Raw genomic sequence first — 23,386 nt, forward strand, 5'->3', positions numbered from 1 at the left:
ACAAGGCGTATGCTTGTTTCTTTCAGGGGGGTGCTTATGCGATGCTTATGCGAGCAGTTAAAGAAGAGCAACTCTTTGTCGGCCTCGTCAGCAACCCACCCAAAACCGTCGTGGAATTCGTAGAAGAGGCATCCACCATGGAAAAAACCCTTGATTCCAGAGCCCGCCAGTATGACCGCCAGCAGCGCTTTTTGTCAGCAAGCTGCATGGATACCGCTAACAACGATAACCTGCGGGAGGTTATACGTGAAGTTGTGCGAGAGGAGCTCCGACGATTGCTGCCAACGGGAACGCAGCCGCAACTTTCATCGCTCACTGACGTCATCCGGGACGAGGTTCAACAGGCCTTGGGTGTGACGCCGACACCCACGCAGCCTCTGCAGCCCCCAGCCATGACTTACGCCGCAGCTGTGCGCCGTCCTGCACCTCGACGACGGGACCCAAGCCCCTATCGCCCTCAGCCAGCTGCGTTGGACCGCCGCCCAATCGCCACAACCCGCCCGTCCTACGAGCGACGCGCGCAGCCGAGGAAATGCGACGAGTGGAGAACTCCCGACCAGCGCCGCCCACTATGCTTCCACTGTGGCGAAGCCGGTCACGTCCTCCGGCACTGCCCATACAGAAGACTGGGCATCCGAGGGTTCTCTTACGACGCCCCACGACCCCGACCCGGCCAGCGACCAGCCGAAATCGGAGTTTTTGCGTCGAGAAGAAAGCTCATCGCCGAGCCGCCTATCACTTTCCCCGTCGCCATCGTCACCGCGCTTTGTACCTCCTAGCCGAGGTTACGCCGTGCGTGGATGCTCCCCCAGCCCCCGAAGGTTAAACTGTATAAAGCAGCGTCTGGAGATGAGGTTGCTTCTAAGTGCAAGAACAAAGATCCTCCTTCAACGAAAACGCAAGACCATGCCTCAACTACGACGACACCACCGACGACAACGCGGCCAGACTTGAAGCTTTTACCACCGCCCAGAGAAGTAACGTCGGAGTACGCCCACCGCAGCCTCACTACTCGACAAAGCCGAGATCGTAAACCGAAGACAACGTGCAGTACGAAAACGCAAACAAGTCACCTTGAAGTTACGGTCGACGGTCGCGCGGTTACTGCCTTGGTCGACACGGGAGCTGACTATTCCGTCATGAGCGCCACTCGCTGTCTAACTAAGGAAAGTAACAACAACTTGGGATGGCTCCCTGATCCGCACCGACGGTGGTAACCTGATTACGCCGTCAGGATGCTGCACAGCCAGAGTTACAGTAAATGGACAAACCTACGCTACAACCTTCCTGGTACTACAGCAATGCTCACAAGACGTGATTTTGGGAATGGACTTCCTGAACGAACATCGGCCGATCATAGACCTTCGATCTAAGTCGATCAAGCTTTCCATGGACAAAACCATACCTGCTGCGACGAACGCGACTCATCACGTTGCCTTAAACGTTCTGGACGAAGCATTGAGCGTGCCGTCCCGATCGAGTGTCGTCGCCTGCATAGATACTGGAGTCATCGAAAATGCCGATGGCGTTGTCGAGGGGAACACCTGTTACTCCTGGATCTAGGACCAGGCGTCGCAAGGGGGTCACCAAAATCCGAAATGGCCAAGCCCAGGTGCTGCTAACTAACTTCACCAAGGAATACTGGCATTTAAACAAAGGTATGACGATTGCTTTTCTCGACGAGTTGGCAGACATCAGAGACATATTTGCCCTCCCCGACCAACCGTAGAACCATCTGACCGAGGCCAACAACCCACGTTTGATATCAACCCAGCATTACCACGGAGCAGACAAGACCAAATACGCAGTATTCAAACGTACAGCGATTGCTTCTCTTTCCAAAGGTAAAAACTTGCGCAAACAGTAGAAGATGAAGGAGACGGTACAACAGGACAGAGCGCAAACTTCCAACTGGTTTATTAAGGAAACTGTACCTACATATATAGACAGGTGAAATCATATCAGAGTGATCAAGCGTAAACACGTGTGCACACAACCAGCGAAGATCCACTACCAAGCAGGGCAAAACTAATAAAATCTCATCATGTTATCACTGAGGCCAAAAGATGCTAGCTGTAAGAAGGCTGAATGAAATATGCAGGGTAATACCAGCAACGCAGACAGATACACACACATACACATGCACGACTGCGCGCGCGCAAACAACACATGCACATACACACACACACACACACACACAAATAGACAAGCACACGTAACCTTGTAACAACACATATCTTTGGCAAAGCCAAGTCAGACCTAAAAACAAAGTAAAAACAAAGTAAAAGTGTTGTTACAAGGTTACGTGTGCTTGTCTATTTGTGTGTGTGTGTGTGTGTATGTGCATGTGTTGTTTGCGCGCGCGCAGTCGTGCATGTGTATGTGTGTGTATCTGTCTGCGTTGCTGGTATTACCCTGCATATTTCATTCAGCCTTCTTACAGCTAGCATCTTTTGGCCTCAGTGATAACATGATGAGATTTTATTAGTTTTGCCCTGCTTGGTAGTGGATCTTCGCTGGTTGTGTGCACACGTGTTTACGCTTGATCACTCTGATGTGATTTCACCTGTCTATATATGTAGGTACAGTTTCCTTAATAAACCAGTTGGAAGTTTGCGCTCTGTCCTGTTGTACCGTCTCCTTCTTCTTCTACTGTTTGCGCAAGTTTTTACCTTTGGAAATTATGAACCAACTCGCCCAGAAGAAAGTACTTATTGATTGCTTCTCATCAGCATCAAATGTGGGACGAACCCGGCTTGCCAAGCACCGCATTGTCACAGACAAACACGCCCGACCACTGCGACAGAGCCCCTACTGTGTATCGCCGCTAGAACGCCAAGCAAGTTAAGGAAATGCTTCGTGACGACGTCATCCAGCCATCGAGGAGCCCCTGGGCAGCACCAGTCATCCCAGTGAAAAAGAAAGACGGCACCCTTCGCTTTTGCGTCGATTACCGCCGCCTGAACAGCATTACGAAGAAGGATGCCTCCCCCTTCCCCCGCATCGACGATACATTGGACCGGCTGTGCAACGCTAAGTACTTCTCAACGATGGACCTGAAGAGCGGCTACTGGCAAATTGAAGTCGACGAAAGAAATTGCGAGAAGAGTGCTTTGATCACACCAGACGGACTCTTCGAGTTGAAGGTGATGCCCTTCGGCCTCTGCTCTGCCCCAGCGACATTCCAGCAAGTAATGGATGCAGTGCTCGCAGGCTTGAAGTGGCAAATTTGTCTAGTCTATTTCGATGACGTTGTTGTCTTCTCCTCAAGCTTTGAAGAACCACCTCAGAAGGCTTCAGGTAGTGCTGGAATCAATCAAGTCTTCAGGCCTATCACTGAAACCAGAGAAGTGCCACTTCGCCTACGAGGAGCTACTGTTCCTTGGTCACGTCGTAAGCAAGGATGGAGTTCGCCCAGACCCTCAGAAGACTGCTGCGATCGCAGAGTTTGCACCACCTAATGACAAGAAAGCTGTATGCAGATTTCTTGGATTGTGGTCTTATTACCGGCGATTCATCAAGAACTTTTCGCGCATCGCTGAACCTTTGGCCGAACTTACCAAGCCTGACATGCCTTTTAAATGGGAAATGCCGTAAGTGGAAGCTTTGAAAGAGCTGAAGCGCCGCTTACAGTCCCCTCCTGTGCTCGGGCACTTTGATGAAGACGCCGAAACCGAAATTCATACCGATGCAAGCGGTGTGGGCTTAGGAGTGGTCCTCGTTCAGAAAAATGGTTGACAAGACAGTTATCGTGTACGCTAGCCGTTCATTGTTGAAAGACATGGCCAACTATTCGACCACGAAGAAAGAATGCGTCTCGCCATTATTTGGGCCACGTCGCAATTTCGTTCCTACCTGTACGGACGACCATTCAAGGTTGTGAACGATCAACGTGCTCTGTGCTGGCTAGCCTATTTGAAAGATCCCTCCAGCCACCTTGCTCGTTGGAGCCTGCACCTTCAAGAATTCGACATAACTGTAGTGTACAAATCTGCCCGCAAGCATTCCGACGCAGACGCCGTAGATGTGCCACAAAAAGACTACATCGATGAATTGCTAAGACCTATCAGCTCCAGCTCTTTTGCACAGCAGCAGCGCTCAAATCCTAGTCTCCAACGACTCATCGAGTACTTGGAAGGCAAGGTTTCTTCACCTCCAACCTCATTCAAGCAAGGACTGGCGTTGTTTTGTGTACAGAATGCTGTCCTCATGAGGAATTGTGCACTGAACAAAGCAGCTTACCTCCTTGTTGTACCTGGAGAACTTTGCGAAGAAATTCTACCCACTTTACACGACGAGCGAACAGCTGGACATCTCGGGTTTTCTCACGCCATCCACAGCATTCAAGACGAGCATTACTGGCTCCAGCTATATGCCGTTGTTGCACGTTATATGGAAACGTACCGAGATTATCAGCGATGCAAGGCTCCTCCCTCCCGACCAGCAGGATTCCTGAACCTTATTGAACCTCTGTCAAGACCCTTCCAACAGATCAGCATGAACCTGCTTGGCCTTTTCTCGAAGTCAACAAAGTGGAGCATTGTAGCAACAGACTAGCTGACCCACTACGCCGAGGCAAAAGCCTTGCTGAAGGGAACAGCGCCAGAGGACGCCAAATTTTGCTTGGAATATATCCTTCTCTGACACAGTGCCCCCAAAGTGCTCATTACAGACAGAGAAACAGCATTCATGGTGGAGCTGACGCATGCCATCCTGCGCTACTGTCAAACAAGCCACTGGAGGACACTTGCATACTATCCGCAGACCAACGAATTTATGGAACGTCGGAACAAAACCATCGCTGGCATGCTTGCCATGTATGTCGATGCTGAGCACAAGACTTGGCACATCATCCTGCCTTACATTGTGTTCATTTACAACACTGCAGTGCGAGAGACCACCCAGATGGCGCCTTTTAAGCTCGTCCATGGCAGGGGGGTCATGACCACGCCCGATGCCATGCTGCCACATGTTGTCAAAGAAGACAAGGTCGGCATCGCTGCCTGCCTACAAAGCGCAGAAGAAGTACGATGACTGGCCAGCTTGCACATTAAAGACAAACAGCGCACCAACGCCCAACACTACCATCTACGCCAATGCCATGCGAAATATAAGCCGGGTGACCGTGCATGGGTAGAGATGCCCATTCGCCACCACAGGCCGAGTTCAAAGCTTTTGTGCCCCTACTTCAGCCCGTACAAGGTTATTGACTTCGAGAGCTTGACTGTAAAGTAGCCCCCTACTGAGCAACAACAACTTAGCGGCGCCATGCGCGCCAAGAAATTGTACGTGTTGTGCGCATAATGCCCTATTATGCATGCTAATAGAGACTGTGCTTGCATTTTCAATGATTGCTTTTTGCACTCTCTGTGTTTATTTTTGCCCACATTTATTTTCGTTGTAAAGCACCACATCGATGCTTCTTTACGAGGGAGACAGTGCCGCAAAGCTTTTCAATCAAGGGGCCACGGCACTGCTCACGAAATGCCTCGCCACTCACCGTTCCTGCTGTTCCAGGTGCTGGTGCTCACCGGCTATCACCTGCCTGTTTCACCGACTTGCCGACCGGTTCCGCAATCTTGCGGCGCTAGCTGGTTTCTGGACGGCTGCGGCTGCTCATCCGATCATCTGTGCGCACCCCTGCCGATTTTGGACACTTTCGACGGTCAGGCCTGGCAACATGCTACAATATCAGCTGACGAGGACACCTACATAAAGCACTCGGATTTCACCGCCCCCTTGGGCCACGGCACTGCTCACGAAATGCCTCGCCACTCACCGTTCCTGCTGTTCCAGGTTGGTTATTACCAGTGTTCTTGTTACCGTGATGATGGTGTCTGTCTTGTAGCAGTGTCGTGGCCACCCCATATTCTGAAACGTTTCCGCTCGGCGGCAGTGTACATTTGGCGCATTTTGGTCCTGGGTGGGGACGTTGAAACAAACCCAGGCCCTATGACGAAGGGCCAAGAGGAAAAGCTCGAACTGGTATATGAAACTGTTCAAAGGCTTGAGATGAACCACACGAATATTCTCGAAAGTGTTAACAAGATTCTTACAATTCATATTGGCTTGCAAAATGAAATGAAGACTTTAAACGATCGTGTGCATGAACTTGAACTTAAAATCGAGTCTATTCCAGTTCTTCAAAGTGACTTTAGCTACCCGTGTGCAGGAACTGGAACTTAAAAAACAGTCAGTGCCTACCACAGTATCTGCCACGAGTTGTACACACGATGTATCTGTAGTGCTCCAGCCATGGCGCCAGCCCTCGCCGGCACAACTTACGCGTGCTTCTTCCCTATGCCTCCGGCAACGTGAGGTGAACGCCGTTGCGGTCGAAGTCTGCGGCGTCCCTTCAAAGGAACCCGACCGCACCCCGCGCGCCCCCGCATCTGGCGCGCTCTTTCCTACTCCTCCCTTTTCCCTCTCGCAGCGGCGGGGCGCGCCTCCCGCGCTCCCCGCCGCAGCTCCGTTACTCAGAGAATAAACGGTTGAACAGAACAGACGTCTTGTCTTCTCTGTGGATCTCCGAGCAGCTTACGCCCTACAATTGGTGACCCGGGGGGTGCGGTCGGGTTCCTTTGAAGGGACGCCGCAGACTTCGACCGCAACGGCGTTCACCTCACGTTGCCAGAGGCATAGGGAAGAAGCACGCGTAAGTTGTGCCGGCGAGGGCTGGCGCCATGGCTGGCGCACTACACGGCTCCCCCCCGAGAGAGGAAGCCAAGGCGACGAACGATTTACTTCTTTGGGCAGCTGGGATGCCAGTGGACGCGACGAGCCGGAGGAGCTTGCTGTCGGTCGGAAATGAATGGGGCTGTCGCAAGTGCAGGCGCCGAAACGCAAGAGACTGGGGCCTCGATGTACGCTGGCTTGAGTCGTTCGAGGGTCACTGCATCTCGTGTTCCGTTCAAGTCTACCAGGAAAGTGGAAGGACGGCGCTCAAGGACGCGGAAGGGGCCGAGATAATGTGGTTGGAGGGAACCACGCACAGGGCCGTAACGCACGAAAACATGGGTTGCTGTCTTTAAGTCTGCAGTCACGTACACAGTGCGTTGGTGTTCTCGCGTCGGCTGTGGTTGAAGGTGGCGGAGGATATGCCGGAGCCTGTCGACGTATTCACTTGCTGTGGACGGGACGGCGGGTTTCGCGCTTTCCAAGAAATCGGCTGGAAGACGAAGGGAGGTTCCATAAACAAGCTCGGCACAGGCGCACGAAAGGTCCTCTTTGAAGGCAGATCGGATTCCGAGCAGCGTGAGCGGAAGAGCTTCGAGCCACTTGACGGGGTGTCCGTGCGCCGTAAGTGCTGCTTTGAGGTGCCGATGGAAACGCTCTACGAGTCCGTTTGTTTGTGGATGGTAAGATGCAGTCCGTAGCCGTGCTGCTCCGAGCAGTTTGAGGAGTTCTGTGAAAAGCGATGACTCGAACTGACGACCGCGGTCCGTGACGATGGTTGTGGGGCAGCCGAACCGCGCTACCCAAGTAGAGACGAAGGCCGCGGCGACAGTGGCTGCTGTGATGTCGGCGATTGGTGTAGCCTCAGGCCATCGGGTGAAGCGATCGATGCATGTCAATAAATACCGGTAACCTTGGCAGTGGGATAGGGGGCCAACGATGTCGATATGGACTACTGCGAAGCGTTCGTCGGGCTGCAGGAAGCGCTGCGTTGGGGGCACAGGGTACCGGTGTACTTTCGCACGTTGGCAGGGTGCACACGCGCGGACCCAGTCGCGAATGTCGGTGTTCATGCGGGTCCAGACAAAGCGGGCTGTGATCAGCTTTTGAGTTGCACGAATTCCAGGGTGAGAAAGGGTGTGCAAGGATTCGAAGATTTTCTTGCGGAAATGGATGGGCAAAACGGGCCTTGGCGTACCTGTGGAGGTATCACAAACGATTGGCACGTCTTCAATGAGGACTGTCTCGAGCTTCAGAGATGTTTGCGCTGTACGTAGGCGGGACAGCTCGGGGTCGCTTGCTTGCGCTGCAGGCAGTTCATGTATGTCGAAGGGAAAGGAGGACGAAGTCGATGTTTCGGAACGACTGCGCGTGACGGCATCGACGCGACTGAGGGCGTCAGCCGGGGTGTTGTCGGCACCACTGATGTGTCGGATGTCAGTCGAAAACTCAGATATGAAGGAAAGTTGTCTCACTTCCCGTGGCGTATATAGGGATGCAGGACGGCCAATTGAGTAAGTAAGAGGCTTGTGATCCGTGAAAACGGTAAATGCTCTGCCCTCAAGCAAGTGGCGGAAATGACGCACTGCCAGGTATATGGCGAGAAGTTCGCGGCCAAAAACACTGTATCGTGTCTGGGCAGGAGTCATGCGTTTTGAGAAGAATGCGAGGGGTTGCCACACGCCACTGACCTGCTGCTGAAGGACAGCTCCGAGCGCTGTGTTGGAAGCGTCTGTCATGAGTGCCAGCGGATAATCGGGGTTTGGGTGGGCGAGTAGAGTGGCGTCGGCCAGAGCGCGCTTGATGGCATTGAAGGCATCGTCTGCGGTGGTGTCCCAGTGTAATGTTTTCGCCGAGTGCTCGCCGCACAGCATGCGGTCAAGTGGTTCGAGCAGGGTGGCACAGTTTCTGATAAATCGGCGGTAAAAATTTACGAGGCCAAGAAACTGGCGGAGCTTCGTGCTTGAAGTGGGCTTGGGAAACTCGGTGATTGCTTTCACTTTTTCGGGAAGTGGGCGGATGCCGTTGTTGTCCAGGTGATGGCCGAGGAATACGAGAGCTGGTTGCCCAAACTCACTCTTTTCGGTGTTGACAACAATGCCGTTAGCCGAAAGACGCTGGAAAAGTTGGCGGAGGTGGTGCAGGTGTTCTTCAATACATGAACTTGCCACGAGAATATCATCCACGTAGGCGAACACGAAGGGAAGGCCACGTACGACGGAGTCTATGAAACGCTGGGAGGTCTGCGCAGCGTTGCGAAGTCCGAATGGCATTCTCAAGAATTCAAACAGTCCGAATGGTGTCGTGATCGCTGTTTTGGGGATATCTTCCTCTGTTACAGGGATTTGATGATATGCCCGAACAAGATCGATTTTTGAAAAGATGGTTGCACCGTGCAGAGAAGACGTGAAATCTTGTATGTTGGGCAATGGGTATCGGTCAGGGACGGTCTTGGTGTTCAGAAAACGATAGTCTCCGCATGGTCTCCAGTCTCCTGACTTCTTCGGGACAAGATGGAGTGGAGATGCCCAGCTGCTGGATGAAGGTCTAATAATACCAAGTTCCAGCATATGCTCGAATTCTGCACGGGCCACCTTGAGTTTGTCCGGAGCCAGGCGTCGTGGGCGAGAGAAAACAGGTGGTCCCGATGTTATGATGTGGTGCTGAACGTCGTGGCAGACGGGTTGAGTCCAATCCGGGGGTGACGTTAGCTTTGGAAATTCATTAATCAGGGCTGCAAACGGCTCTTTGGCAACTGTAGCACATGAGGGTGCTACATCGGTAGTTGCGCGCGCTGCTATGCCGTGAATAAAGAGTTTCGTTGCGGAGTCAATGAGACGCTTCCGCTTGACGTCGATGAGGAGCTCGTGCTTCGTTAGAAAGTCGGCACCAATTATGGCAGAACCAACGTCTGCGACTAGAAATACCCACCGGAAGACCCTTCGAAGCCCGAGGTTGAGCGTCACAGAGCGCTGTTTGTAAACAGGTATGCGCGTTCCGTTCACTGCTTGCAGGTACGAAATTGCAGCGGAAGCACGCTCTGCTTTTGTGGCTGGGAGAACGCTCACCTGGGCCCCGGTGTCGATAAGGAATTTCTGTCCGGTGGTTCTGTCGTAGACGTGGAAAAGGCGACACTCTTCTCGGCACAGACCGCTCGTCGCCGCTAGTGGTCGGCCGGCCGGCCGGTTTTCCGTCCAGCTGCAAGGCAGGAGGCAGTGGCGGGCGTTGGCGCCGAAGCGACGATGGTAATAGCAGATGCATGGGCCTGCGGATGGACTTCGCTCACTCTGTACACGCTGTCGAGGCGTTGAGGAGCGGTGACGTTGGCGTCCACGGCGTAGAGGCGGCTCTGAGTGCGTGGTTGCCGCAATCAGTTTTTCGAGCTGCTGACAAAGGCGGTCAACTTCAGAAGGCGTAGCGGTGGTGGATGCAGTATGCGACGGCTGAGGAGTGGTGATGGGGACGGCCAAGGGCGACGACTGTGTGGGCGTGCTGACGGCAGCGACGGTCAAGTGTGGTGGGAGACGCACTGTGACTGCAGAAACGGCGTCGCCGGGCACATCTGGCGTTGTCTGGTTGAGGTTGGGCGTAAGTGGCTGATTTTGTTCCATTTCAGCTGCGTGCGTGGACGTCCTGTCTTCAGCGTGGAGAAAAGCTTGGCTCTACGTTTCTTAGGTTCGTCGAAAACCGGGTCACCAATTGTAGGGCGTAAGCTGCTCGGAGATCCTGAGAGAAGACAAGACGTCTGTTCTGTTCAACCGTTTATTCTCTGAGTAACGGAGCTGCGGCGGGGAGCGCGGGAGGCGCGCCCCGCCGCTGCGAGAGGGAAAAGGGAGGAGAAGGAAAGAGCGCGCCAGATGCGGGGGCGCGCGGGGTGCGGTCGGGTTCCTTTGAAGGGACGCCGCAGACTTCGACCGCAACGTATCCAACATTCAAGTAAAACTTGACGACCTGGAAAATCGTTCCCGCCGGTCTAACATTCTTTTTTATGGTGTTCAGGACGCTGAGGAGTCTGAAACTTGGGAAGACTCTGAGCGTCTTGTGAACGAATTCTGTTCTAGTAAACTTGGTATCACGTTGTCTTCCTTAGCCCGTGCTCACCGCATAGGCCGTTTTTCTCAGGAAAAAAAGAGACCCATCATTGCAAAGCTGTTCAACGAAAAAGAAGTCGAAACGCTTATGAGTAAGGGCTATAAACTCAAAAATACCGATTTCAGCATTTCGCGAGATTACTCGAAAACGGTTCGTGAGAAACGCAGCCAACTGTGGAAGTATGCCAAATCAGTAAAAAAAGAAGGTGACAAGGTCCGTTTGTCTTTTGATAAACTGCTTATCAATGGTGTCTCGTATTTCTGGGATGATCAAACCAGTAGCGCAGTGCGCGTGTCCCTTGCCTGACGCATCCCTTCCAGTTCTCGTAAAGTGGCTGGCAAACCACCCGGGCGGCCAAACGCGCAGCGTTGCTCCAATTACGATGTCAGTTTTCTGTACACTAACATAAGGAGTGTTCTTTCTAAAAACGTAGCTCTTTCTTCTTTAATTGATTCATGCTGCTCCTCGGTCATCGCGCTTACCGAGACTTGGTTAAATGACATGGTTCCTGATGATGTCATTTTCGCCTGTGACTCCGAATTCAACATATTTCGTTGTGACCGCACGGGCCGTAGAGGTGGCGGTGTTCTTCTGGCTGTCAATAAAGTGCTCACTGCTGTGCCTATCGAGGTCACGTCGTACATAGAATCGGTATGGGTTCGGTTGAGTTGTGGTCCCACGGTCGCCATCATTGGCGTCATTTACCGCCCTCCGGACATGAATTCTTCATTCGCAATTCAGTTTTCTAATTTACTAAGCGATCTTACTTGTCGTTTCCCGAATTCAAGCTTACTTTTACTTGGTGACTTTAACTTTCCGGCTATTAACTGGTCGTCTTTAACAGCTCCTGCCAATGATCCCGAAGCTCAGGCTTTCCTCCAGTCCTGTCTCGATTTCTCTTTGCAACAACTTATTTCTGAACCTACGCGTCGTTCCGCCACTACAGCCAATATTCTCGATCTTATCTTGACAAGTGATCCTTACCTTTGCTCCAACATTGCGCTCTTAGAAGGCCTTTCCGACCATTCCATAATCACGGGTAACCTGAATTTTGTGTCCCATAAAAAGGTAACTCGTACTAAACAAATAAGGTGCTACAACCGAGCAAACTTCGGCGAAATAAACGCTCAGTTGTCAGTCTTTGCTGATCATTTTCTTCAGGATTTTTCGTCACGCTCCGTGGAAACGAACTGGAACCTGTTCAGCGTGAAACTGGCTACTCTCATTGACAGATTCATACCCGTCATCAGTATCCCTTGCACTAGCACAGCGCCTTGGTTTAATAGGCATCTACGTCGCCTTAATAGCAAGAAAAAGCGCCTTTACAGACAAGCCGACAAGAACAGACACTCCGAATCTTGGCAACGGTACAAACTATGTGATAAGGAATATCAGCCTGAGTTGATATCTGCACGTAGGCACTTCACACACGATCTGCCGGCAATGCTAACAAACAATCCACGGAAGTTCTGGCAGATGATAAACCCCGCTAATCATCCTGACATTACTCTTACCAACGCGGAAGGCAGCAGTGTTCCAGTGGCCGAATGCGCCGAACTTTTCAATAACGCATTCACATCCGTTTTTTTAACAAAACTTCTGTTTGGGCTAGATGGTGCATAGCTATAAATGAAATGAAATTTAAGCGCACACGAAAAACGCACACAAGAGGAGATACACACAGGACAGCGCCTGTCCTGTGTGTATCTCCTCTTGTGTGCGTTTTTCGTGTGCGCTTAAATTTCATTACATCCGTTTTTACCCGTGAAGATCTCCCTCTACCTCCTATTTCTGTCAGCACTTCTAATACATCAATGTCCGAAATATTTATCAGTGAGACCGGTATCTTATCCTTACTAGGGAAGCTTAAAACAACATCAGCATCAGATCACCTTGGCTTTAATAACAAAATACTCAAAAATTCATCTGATGGTATTCATCGCATCTTGTCCGCTATTTTTTCACAATCTCTATCATCAGGCGTGATTCCGCTGGACTGGCGCCTAGCTAAAGTTGTGCCAATTTTCAAGTCTGGCGATCGTTCCTCACCACTAAATTACCGACCCATTTCATTAACTAGCACTGTTTGCAAACTTCTTGAACACGTAATTCACTCGCAGGTAATTAACTATCTTGAAGAACATAACATTATCTTTAAATATCAACATGGGTTCCGCAAAGGCTACTCTTGCGAAACGCAACTTGCCGGATTCATTCAAGACATACATTCATCGATTGATGCTGGCATTCAAGTAGACTTCATATTTCTTGATTTTTCTAAAGCTTTCGACAGAGTACCACACAACCGGTTATTAATGAAACTAGCACTGCTTAATATTAACCCTCTTGTCATTGCATTGGTTAAAGATTTTCTCTTTTCCAGGTCTCAATTTACAACTGTCAATAACCACAATTCGTCTTTCAGCCAAGTACACTCTGGCGTCCCACAGGGAAGTGTGCTTGGCCCCTTACTTTTCCTAATATTTATCAACGATTTACCGGATTCCATTTCTTCCCATATCAGACTTTTTGCTGATGATTGTGTAATTTATCGCAAAATTTATTCTAACACCGATTGCCAATCCCTTCAATCTGGAAGAGACGAGGCTTGGGCATGTTGGTATGACATACTTAAGGGAAATAAATAGCGCACAAGAGAAGACGGGACAAGCGAGGAGACACAGACAAGCGCTAACTTTCAACAGACGGTTTATTGCAAAATCGGGAGCATATATACACATGTCCAGATAGGCAACAAAGAACAGGATTGAAGATAACATCAAAAAGACACACACCCCCTCGACAGCCATCTGGTTATCGTGCCAGATATGCAAGCTCTTTTTTCGACAAATTAACGGAAGGTTCGCTGACACAATCCGGTCCAAAGCGCACGATATTCGACGCTTCAACAATCTCCCTGGTGAGTTGGTCGCGGTGATGATACAAGATCACAGTATCTTCAAAAATTGGACGGCAAGGAGGGACGCAGTCACATGTCTTACAATGCAAAGCCAAATGCCCGTCGACACCACCTCTGACTTTCTTCGCGTGCTCTTTTAGGCGTACGTTGAGGCATCTGCCCGTTTGCCCGATGTAGAATCTACCGCAGGACAAGGGGATCTTGTAGACTACCCCCAGCCGACAATGGACGTAGGACTGCCTATGTCTGATATTACAGTCGGGTCTACGCGTTTTAATCGGGCAACTCATTCTGCACAATCTCCCCAGCCTCTCAGGAGCCGTGAACACGACCTTCACATGAGACCGTTGACCCACCTTCTTGAGGTTGTGTGATACCTTATGCATGTAAGGTATCACCGCCAACTTTTCTTTCTCACTTCTATCCTTTTTCTTTTTCCTGTCCTCTGCTCTTTGTTCATGACTCAGGCGAGAAGCTTCCTTCCTTTTGCGATGCAAGCATTCAGCTACCGAAGCTATCACGTGAGTCGGATAGCCCGCGCCCAGCAAACGTGCAACTTGCATGTTTAAACCCTCCTCGAACGTATGCCGGCATGACTTGTCAAGAGCATTGGACAGGAACGAAAGAACGATATTTCTTTTGACAAGTTTAGAATGCGCTGAACTGTACGGCAAAGGGGGCTTGTTAGCTCTGGGCTCGTACATCCAACAGGCATGGTCCTTTCGAAACCGCAGCCGCAGGTCTAAGAACCTAATGCTGTCATGATCAGGCATTTCAGACGTGAATGTCAACGGGTAAAAACAATCAACAAAAGAATTTAAAATGCGCGTGACAATAGGGTGACTACTAACGAGAAGATTAGAACGTCCGACAAGAGGGTCAGTAAAAACAGACAGGTCAAAAAGAATTAAAAAGTCATCCACATAACGAAAGATCTTTAAAATCTTTAGATCAGTTAGACGCTCAAAAAGAGCCTTGTCACAACGAGCTAAAAACAAGTCACTCAAAATCGGTGCGATGCAGGATCCGATGCAAACACCTTGCTTTTGCAGGAAAACGTTGTTGTCAAAGGTAACAAAAGTAGAAGTAAGGTAAACAGATAAAAGCTCTAAAAAACCATCCGTGCTCACGCCACAAGCATTTTGAAAGTCGACAGCGCCGCTATTGTCGATAGCATCCTCGACGCAAGACAGCAGCCCTTCATGGGGCAACGAGTAAAACAACTCGTTTGTTTTACAACTCGATGTTTTACTCGTTGCCCCATGAAGGGCTGCTGTCTTGCGTCGAGGATGCTATCGACAATAGCGGCGCTGTCGACTTTCAAAATGCTTGTGGCGTGAGCACGGATGGTTTTTTAGAGCTTTTATCTGTTTACCTTACTTCTACTTTTGTTACCTTTGACAACAACGTTTTCCTGCAAAAGCAAGGTGTTTGCATCGGATCCTGCATCGCACCGATTTTGAGTGACTTGTTTTTAGCTCGTTGTGACAAGGCTCTTTTTGAGCGTCTAACTGATCTAAAGATTTTAAAGATCTTTCGTTATGTGGATGACTTTTTAATTCTTTTTGACCTGTCTGTTTTTACTGACCCTCTTGTCGGACGTTCTAATCTTCTCGTTAGTAGTCACCCTATTGTCACGCGCATTTTAAATTCTTTTGTTGATTGTTTTTACCCGTTGACATTCACGTCTGAAATGCCTGATCATGACAGCATTAGGTTCTTAGACCTGCGGCTGCGGTTTCGAAAGGACCATGCCTGTTGGATGTACGAGCCCAGAGCTAACAAGCCCCCTTTGCCGTACAGTTCAGCGCATTCTAAACTTGTCAAAAGAAATATCGTTCTTTCGTTCCTGTCCAATGCTCTTGACAAGTCATGCCGGCATACGTTCGAGGAGGGTTTAAACATGCAAGTTGCACGTTTGCTGGGCGCGGGCTATCCGACTCACGTGATAGCTTCGGTAGCTGAATGCTTGCATCGCAAAAGGAAGGAAGCTTCTCGCCTGAGTCATGAACAAAGAGCAGAGGACAGGAAAAAGAAAAAGGATAGAAGTGAGAAAGAAAAGTTGGCGGTGATACCTTACATGCATAAGGTATCACACAACCTCAAGAAGGTGGGTCAACGGTCTCATGTGAAGGTCGTGTTCACGGCTCCTGAGAGGCTGGGGAGATTGTGCAGAATGAGTTGCCCGATTAAAACGCGTAGACCCGACTGTAATATCAGACATAGGCAGTCCTACGTCCATTGTCGGCTGGGGGTAGTCTACAAGATCCCCTTGTCCTGCGGTAGATTCTACATCGGGCAAACGGGCAGATGCCTCAACGTACGCCTAAAAGAGCACGCGAAGAAAGTCAGAGGTGGTGTCGACGGGCATTTGGCTTTGCATTGTAAGACATGTGACTGCGTCCCTCCTTGCCGTCCAATTTTTGAAGATACTGTGATCTTGTATCATCACCGCGACCAACTCACCAGGGAGATTGTTGAAGCGTCGAATATCGTGCGCTTTGGACCGGATTGTGTCAGCGAACCTTCCGTTAATTTGTCGAAAAAAGAGCTTGCATATCTGGCACGATAACCAGATGGCTGTCGAGGGGGTGTGTGTCTTTTTGATGTTATCTTCAATCCTGTTCTTTGTTGCCTATCTGGACATGTGTATATATGCTCCCGATTTTGCAATAAACCGTCTGTTGAAAGTTAGCGCTTGTCTGTGTCTCCTCGCTTGTCCCGTCTTCTCTTGTGCGCTATTTATTTCCCTTCAATCTGACCTGGATTCAGTAACAGCATGGTGCTCAACCTGGCTTATGCAACTTAATCATTCAAAAACTAAATTGATGTCTTTTACTAACCGAATGTCTCGAATTCAAGCAGCATACTCCTTAAATAATACCTCACTCGAGCTAGTCACCACGTATAAGTACTTAGGAATTCACCTTCATTCAGACTTAGCATGGAACCACCATATTAACCTTATGCTTGCATCTGCTAATCGGTCATTAGGTCTCCTAAAACATAACCTAAAGCATGCTCCTCCTCACCTCCGTGCTCATGCCTATACCACTCTAATTCGACCAAAAATTGAATATGCCTCGGCTATTTGGGACCCTTACCAATCTTACCTAATAAATAACATTGAATCATTGCAGAACCGCGCCGTTCGTTTTATTTACTCCGATTATTCACGTAACACCAGCGTCACAGCCTTAAAGAAACGCGCAGGTCTCCAGGATTTATGTCTCCGCCGTAAAATTGCACGACTGTCACTTTTTCATAAACTTTATCATCATCCATCACTTCATAACGACTTTTTTTCTTTGCCTACTTCGATTTTTGACCGCCGCGATCATCCCTTTAAAGTTAGACGTTTCACGTGCAGAACATTTATCTATGCGCATTCATTCTTACCACGCACAATATCTGACTGGAACACTCTGCCTTCACATATCGCAACCACCACTGATCCTGATAAATATTTTAAACTTATATCTTCAATAACTACTGCTTAACTCTTCGCATACATTGTTATTTTATTTGTTCATGGCTTCCTTTTTTGCAGGGTTTGTGACTAAAAAGATTCGTTGTATTAGTGTTCTGTTTGTATAATTTTAATAATGCAGTAATCTTCGTTCTTTGCCGCGCTGCCATTCTTTTGATTCTTTTGCTTACTTATATGTCATGCAAAGTGTCTTATTTGTGCTTTTGATTGATTCTTTTGCTTACTTATTTCATCCAGTGTGTCTTATTTGTGCTTTTGTTGTTTGTTTTATATTTGTGGTTTTTCTTTTATTCTGTTCATTTGCCTGTGCACCCCCCCCCCCCTATGTAATACCCTCTCGAGGGCCTTTAGGGGTATTCTGTATAAATAAATAAAAAAAATTGTTTGTTTGTTCTTGTAAGCTGCCAGCACGCGCAGTTATTGCGCTGTTCGTGATGTAAGACGTAACCAGATTTATTTAGATTGATCGCACCCAGATGGAGCCAATCCTATGTTGTTTCAGACTGTTGTGGTTACTTTGCACGCTGTTTGTCGAAAGTTCGCTTTTAAATTGAGTGCAACCGAGAGCAGCGGGCATTCTGTTTGACAGCCGCCGAGCACGCTTGTTGGTATGCTGGCGCCAAGACATTCAGTTCTTTGTGGGTGCAGGTCTGCCCAATAAGCAGCTTCTTTTTTGAAGCCCTTTTCGCTGTTTTTGTGATTGCCATCACCACTACGTAACACTATTCATAACGTTGTTGATGGGTTGCTTCGTCTCTTTTTGTTTATTCTGCTTTCTTGCAGTGTTGTTCATCTCTGTCAGTGGCCTTGGTTGAGTGACATACTCCTGCCAGATGCCTGATCTTGCAGCATGTGTTGCACTGGGATTTGGCATGCTGGCAGGCTTCCATGTAGTTGCTTCACACCAATAACTTATTGTCTGTTTTACCTGTGCTCCCTTAGCAGTATGAACCGGCTGCACTTCAGCCATGTGCTCGGCTAGCCTTAACATGCGGGAGTCATTCTTAGCCGTCGCCATTGCAACTAAGAGTTTGACTGCTGCCTTGAATCAGATGTTTTTAGCTTCAGTAGGCTCTGCAGCAAGAAGTAGGTGTTGCACCTGGATTAGTCAGGAAGGCAAACCTCTCTTTTCCTCTGGTAAGCTGTTGACATTGAACAGTTTGACATGATAAAAAAGAAAGTAATGCTATGCAGGAAGAACTTTCAACTTCCTGTCAGAATTTTATTTATGGCCAGGCCTTGAAACACAGAAATTGTTTCCCGAAGTGCCATGGGCACAAGAAGAGGAAATGGACAGTGTACATGGCTGGTGGGAGAGAGACTGGCTTCTCACTCCGCAAAAAAGCAGGGGACTTGTAATTGGTCTCATTAATCTGAAAAGTGTAAACCCAAAAATGATGGGCCCTGAACAAAAGCAAAAGGTTACACATCTATGTTTTCCTTTATGTTCTGCCTGTCTGGAACACCAATTGCTTCGTGGCTTACACTGCCGCATGTAATAATGCTGGGGTGCAGGTTATTCACAGTACAACTATATGATGCTTGATCATTACTCCAGATTTTATGTAAATTGACATTTTTTTTATTTTAGCCCTTCACAGTTCAGCATATTTGAAGCCTGTGTAAGATTCTGACGGGAACATTTTTCTGATCATGGACACAGCACACGAAGGGATGACTTCTCGGTGGCCAATTCCAAGCCGCCCCCATATCCATCGCGTGAATTGACGATATGCCACATAACGATATCGTCTGGAATGAAAAGAGGGAAGACATGTGTCATAATTTGATCTCTGCATTTAATCAGATCTAGTGCATAGTAGTTTGACTAAAATGTCTAGCATCCAGTCTATTGACAAAAGTGTGCCACTATAAATTAACTCCATAGCTGTTGAAGAATACTCATAAAATATGTCGAAATTTTGTTCTAGACATTTCAGTTACAGCATGCACAAATGTGTACGCAACCTGTTTCGCATCGGCTTTAGTCACTGCTGCGACATAATGTGCCACAAATGGCTGGAGGTTATATTTTGTTGCAATAAGGCACGCACAGCAACTTGAAGCCAGGCATGCAATATGAATGTGCGGAAGACAGTTTTCAAGATGCTCGGCATTACATTTTGCATAGATGCTGGTGTGGCTCTGGAACATGCATTTTCAAGAGCCCTGAAATGGCAGAATTTTTTACATAATGATTTTTTAGACAATTGAGTCAGTTTGCATTCTAGAAATACTTTACAGTGATGACATACAAATTTAACAGTGGACAAAAATCATACACTTAATCAACTGGGAGGGTTGAATTCTCTTCAGTGCTCTCGGGGATGTTCCCTACAAAAATATTAAATCTTGAAAGTTTTATTCCAGCAGGGATGCAATTTGTTACTGAAGTGGCTGCAGTAAAACATTCGTTGTACAGTAATGGTGGTGATTTGTACATACATGCATGAAATTATTATAAATGAATAAACTGCATCAGTGAAACCAATGAAATACTGTCTGCTTTGGCATGCACAAATAGCAGGCCTAGGAAGTTGCAGAAGCTGCCAACATTTGCATGTGTACTGTCCAGCTTGCTGCTCGCCCTGACCAGCCAGTGATGGGTAACTGACGTTGCATGTCGAAGCAACAGCTAGCCGTTATAAAGGTAAGGCGAATGTCCGGTCTGTGATCAAGCTCCACCAAATGTGGTGAAAACCTGTTCAGTCTGCTTTTGGTGCACAGTACTCGTTTTTCAAGCAAATGCGGTACCGTCGTACTTTCTCTGTTACGAGGCCTCATTACAAAAAAAATGTGGAATTTCCTTAAGCGTAGAAAGTTGGGCTAGTTGGTTGGTAGTACTATTATGATACATTCCAGCGGCTAAAAAGACACGGACGAAGGTAGACGAGACAGGACGAACGCCGGACTTCAACTGAGGTTTATTTCACAAACAGCGATAATATACAAAAGGGGGCGCAAGGAAAAGTAATCCGTGACAAGATTAACCCATAATCAAAAAAGTGCAGAAGGCTCCTTTGCCATGCCACTCATGTTTTCCACATCGGCGCACCTACTATCTATCGCCTACCTGGCTGAATCCACCCGTTTGCCTTCAGGTAATCTATTTCTTTTTTGTTTAGCGCCACAGAAGGGCTGCTGACGCAGTTTTCTTTGTCATTGAAAATACTGAACGCTTCAAAAATTTCTCGGCTCTTTTGAGTCTTAAATCTGCGCATCACAATTGTCCTTTCTAAAAACGCCTTACATGCTGGCTTGTGTGAGCAACGGCGAATGTGGTCGGCTAGGTGACCTCCGCCAGATAACGAATGGGCTGTCCGGCGATGCTCTAGCAAGCGTTCGTTGAGGCAGCGTCCCGTCTGTCCGATATACCGTCTGCCACAGGCGAGGGGGATGCTGTATACAACACCAACTTCACATTGAACAAGAGGTTTGATGTGCTTAATTTTGCACATAGGCCTCTTTTTGGCGTCATTCACCAGGCGGCATTCACCAGGCGGCATTCACCAGGCTGGGACGCATGTGCCGCCTGGTGAATGACGCCAAAAAGAGGCCTATGTGCAAAATTAAGCACATCAAACCTCTTGTTCAATGTGAAGTTGGTGTTGTATACAGCATCCCCCTCGCCTGTGGCAGACGGTATATCGGACAGACGGGACGCTGCCTCAACGAACGCTTGCTAGAGCATCGCCGGACAGCCCATTCGTTATCTGGCGGAGGTCACCTAGCCGACCACATTCGCCGTTGCTCACACAAGCCAGCATGTAAGGCGTTTTTAGAAAGGACAATTGTGATGCGCAGATTTAAGACTCAAAAGAGCCGAGAAATTTTTGAAGCGTTCAGTATTTTCAATGACAAAGAAAACTGCGTCAGCAGCCCTTCTGTGGCGCTAAACAAAAAAAAAAGAAATAGATTACCTGAAGGCAAACGGGTGGATTCAGCCAGGTAGGCGATAGATAGTAGGTGCGCCGATGTGGAAAACATGAGTGGCATGGCAAAGGAGCCTTCTGCACTTTTTTGATTATGGGTTAATCTTGTCACGGATTACTTTTCCTTGCGCCCCCTTTTGTATATTATCGCTGTTTGTGAAATAAACCTCAGTTGAAGTCCGGCGTTCGTCCTGTCTCGTCTACCTTCGTCCGTGTCTTTTTAGCCGCTGGAATGTATCATAATAGTGGAATTTCCTGTACGGTGGTACAGGAAATACCTACTTGTGGATATCCATGTCTGGCTCCTGGCCCCTCTCAATAAGGTCGCCATAAGCGACTCTCAGCACCTCTGTGTCCAAACACAGAATGAAGAAGTATTCATCCTCGCAGATGCAGCCGTCCAACCGGGCTACGCACTGCGCGATGTCTCGGCAGCACAGCCGCTCCGCTGCCGTTGGCATAGCGTGACAGTGGCCGCATGTACACCTGGATGCAGTAGCATTTTCCGGATGTTCACAGTGTAGTGTTTTTCTCCACACATGTTCTATTTTTGGGTTAAAAATGAACGTATGTTATCACAGTGGCTCAATCGGAACATTTTGGAGTATGAGGATGGCCGCAGCACATCAGTTTTCCAAGGACCTCCGTCCGTCCGCGGGGCACGCGCCTAGCTTAGCGATCTGATCGAGCCACTGCATTCCACAAGCGTTCATTTCGGTCCCAAGAAAGGACACAAAGAAAAACGCCATTCGTTTCTCATTTACCAGTGCACATCGTCAGCTTGTAGATCATCTCCGGGCGGCGGCAGCGTGGTTGGACGATCGGCGACGTCAACGCCGCGCGGAGGGCTCGATGCCTGGCTTGCGCCGGTCTCGTCGTCGTCTCTCGGCGTATCCCCGTAGGGAATAACGCGCAGATCGTCACTCCGTCGCATTATTTCGCGCTCGAGCTCAGATAAATTGGGAAAGGCCATTGTTCAGTGGTCCGTTCTGCACTGGTGACGTGACGATGAAGCAACGCTCGGTCAGCTGGGCGTCCACGTGTGTGTTGTAAACAAGGAAACGACGCCGTAACCATGGAAACGACGCTGCCAGTCTCAGCGAAAACGAGTTACAAAGAGCAGGCAACCATGGAGTGCAAACTTCCGCGACGTGCTTTGGCAGGCTGTTTTGATTGGTTGCGCCAAGTGCCGTCATTGGGAGAGCGAAATGGGAGTGGGAAGCCCCGCCAAAATCGAGTCGAGGGCAGCGTTTTGTTTGCTTGTATTTTGAAATTTCTTCATTGAATAACTCCCGTTCCTGTGCATCGATTCCTGTAATTATTTTTGAGTCAGCATCTGTGTGACATAAAGAATCCACCTGAAGTATAGCCGGTATACCCCCAAGCAGTGTTTCGCAGCCCCTTTAAGGCCGCGCATGTGAGCGTGAAGGCTGTCATACCAGCGCCGCAGAGTGTGGGCACTGCCTGTCGATGACACCTGTGCGGCAGCCATGAGGCCTTCCGTCTGGTCCTGGATGAGGATGGCTTGATTCGCGAATCGCTGCTTGAGGATGTCAATGGCGTGGTTGTAGCACTCCGCCGTCAGGTGCAACCCCTCGATGGCAGATGCTCCGTCTCCTGTCAGTACACATCGCAAATACTGAAATTTCTCTGCTGGTGATAGGTCCGAATTCTTGTGGATCGATGTTTCAAATAGCTCCCAAAATGGCTGCCAATTCCTTCTTTCGCCATTAAATTTCAGGAGTTCCAATTTGGGCAGTCTTGTCTTGGCAGTCGTTCCTGCCGTTGGGCTTCGATCTTCGCTTCATTTGCTGCCCACGTTCGTTCCGTCTGTGCTGCGTTTCGCTGCAGACTTCAGCTTGGCTAGAGAAGTCACGATCTTGTCGCCGTATTCGATGATGGTTGCAAACTCTGCGTCGGCTTCCTGTTCGGTGATCAAAGGCTCGATCGCGGCGTCTAATCGTTCAGTTGACGTTGAGTCAATTGCAGACGCTCGATAATTACCTCCAGATCCTCGGCGTTCGGTGCGGTAGTCTTCAGCAGTGCTTCTGCCTCACCAACCAGACGCGTTGTTGTTGTTGTTGTTGTCCTCTAGATAATGGCGCGTACCCACTGCGGGGGATTGGCCAAGATTGCTTGAGTTCGCAGGGCCTTCCTCTTTCTCTTCGAGATCTCCATGTCTGTCGAGGAGTCGATCTTGGTGGTCCTTTGATGTTGCAGAATCGTTCTCCCGGGTTTCGGCACCAGAAATTAGTGTAGCAATGGAGTGATTCGTTC

General features: G+C 49.0%; 1 protein-coding gene across 1 annotated transcript; it reads right to left on the reverse strand.

Moving 5' to 3' along the window:
- Window positions 1–17,684: 17,684 nt before the first annotated feature.
- On the reverse strand, window positions 17,685–22,510 carry LOC149334708 (P2X purinoceptor 7-like). Its single transcript, XM_089555302.1, has 3 exons — window positions 21,874–22,510; window positions 21,392–21,595; window positions 17,685–18,929 (listed from the first exon to the last, which is right to left on the reverse strand). The coding sequence occupies exons 1-3, from the start codon at window positions 22,080–22,082 to the stop codon at window positions 18,773–18,775; spliced, it is 570 nt and encodes a 189-aa protein (XP_089411428.1). The 5' UTR covers window positions 22,083–22,510; the 3' UTR covers window positions 17,685–18,772.
- Between the last annotated feature and the right edge of the window lie 876 nt (window positions 22,511–23,386).

This window comes from Amblyomma mixtum, chromosome 8 (genome assembly GCF_055824585.1).
Source record: "Amblyomma mixtum isolate Tamu chromosome 8, ASM5582458v1, whole genome shotgun sequence".
Lineage (NCBI taxonomy): Eukaryota > Metazoa > Arthropoda > Arachnida > Ixodida > Ixodidae > Amblyomma > Amblyomma mixtum.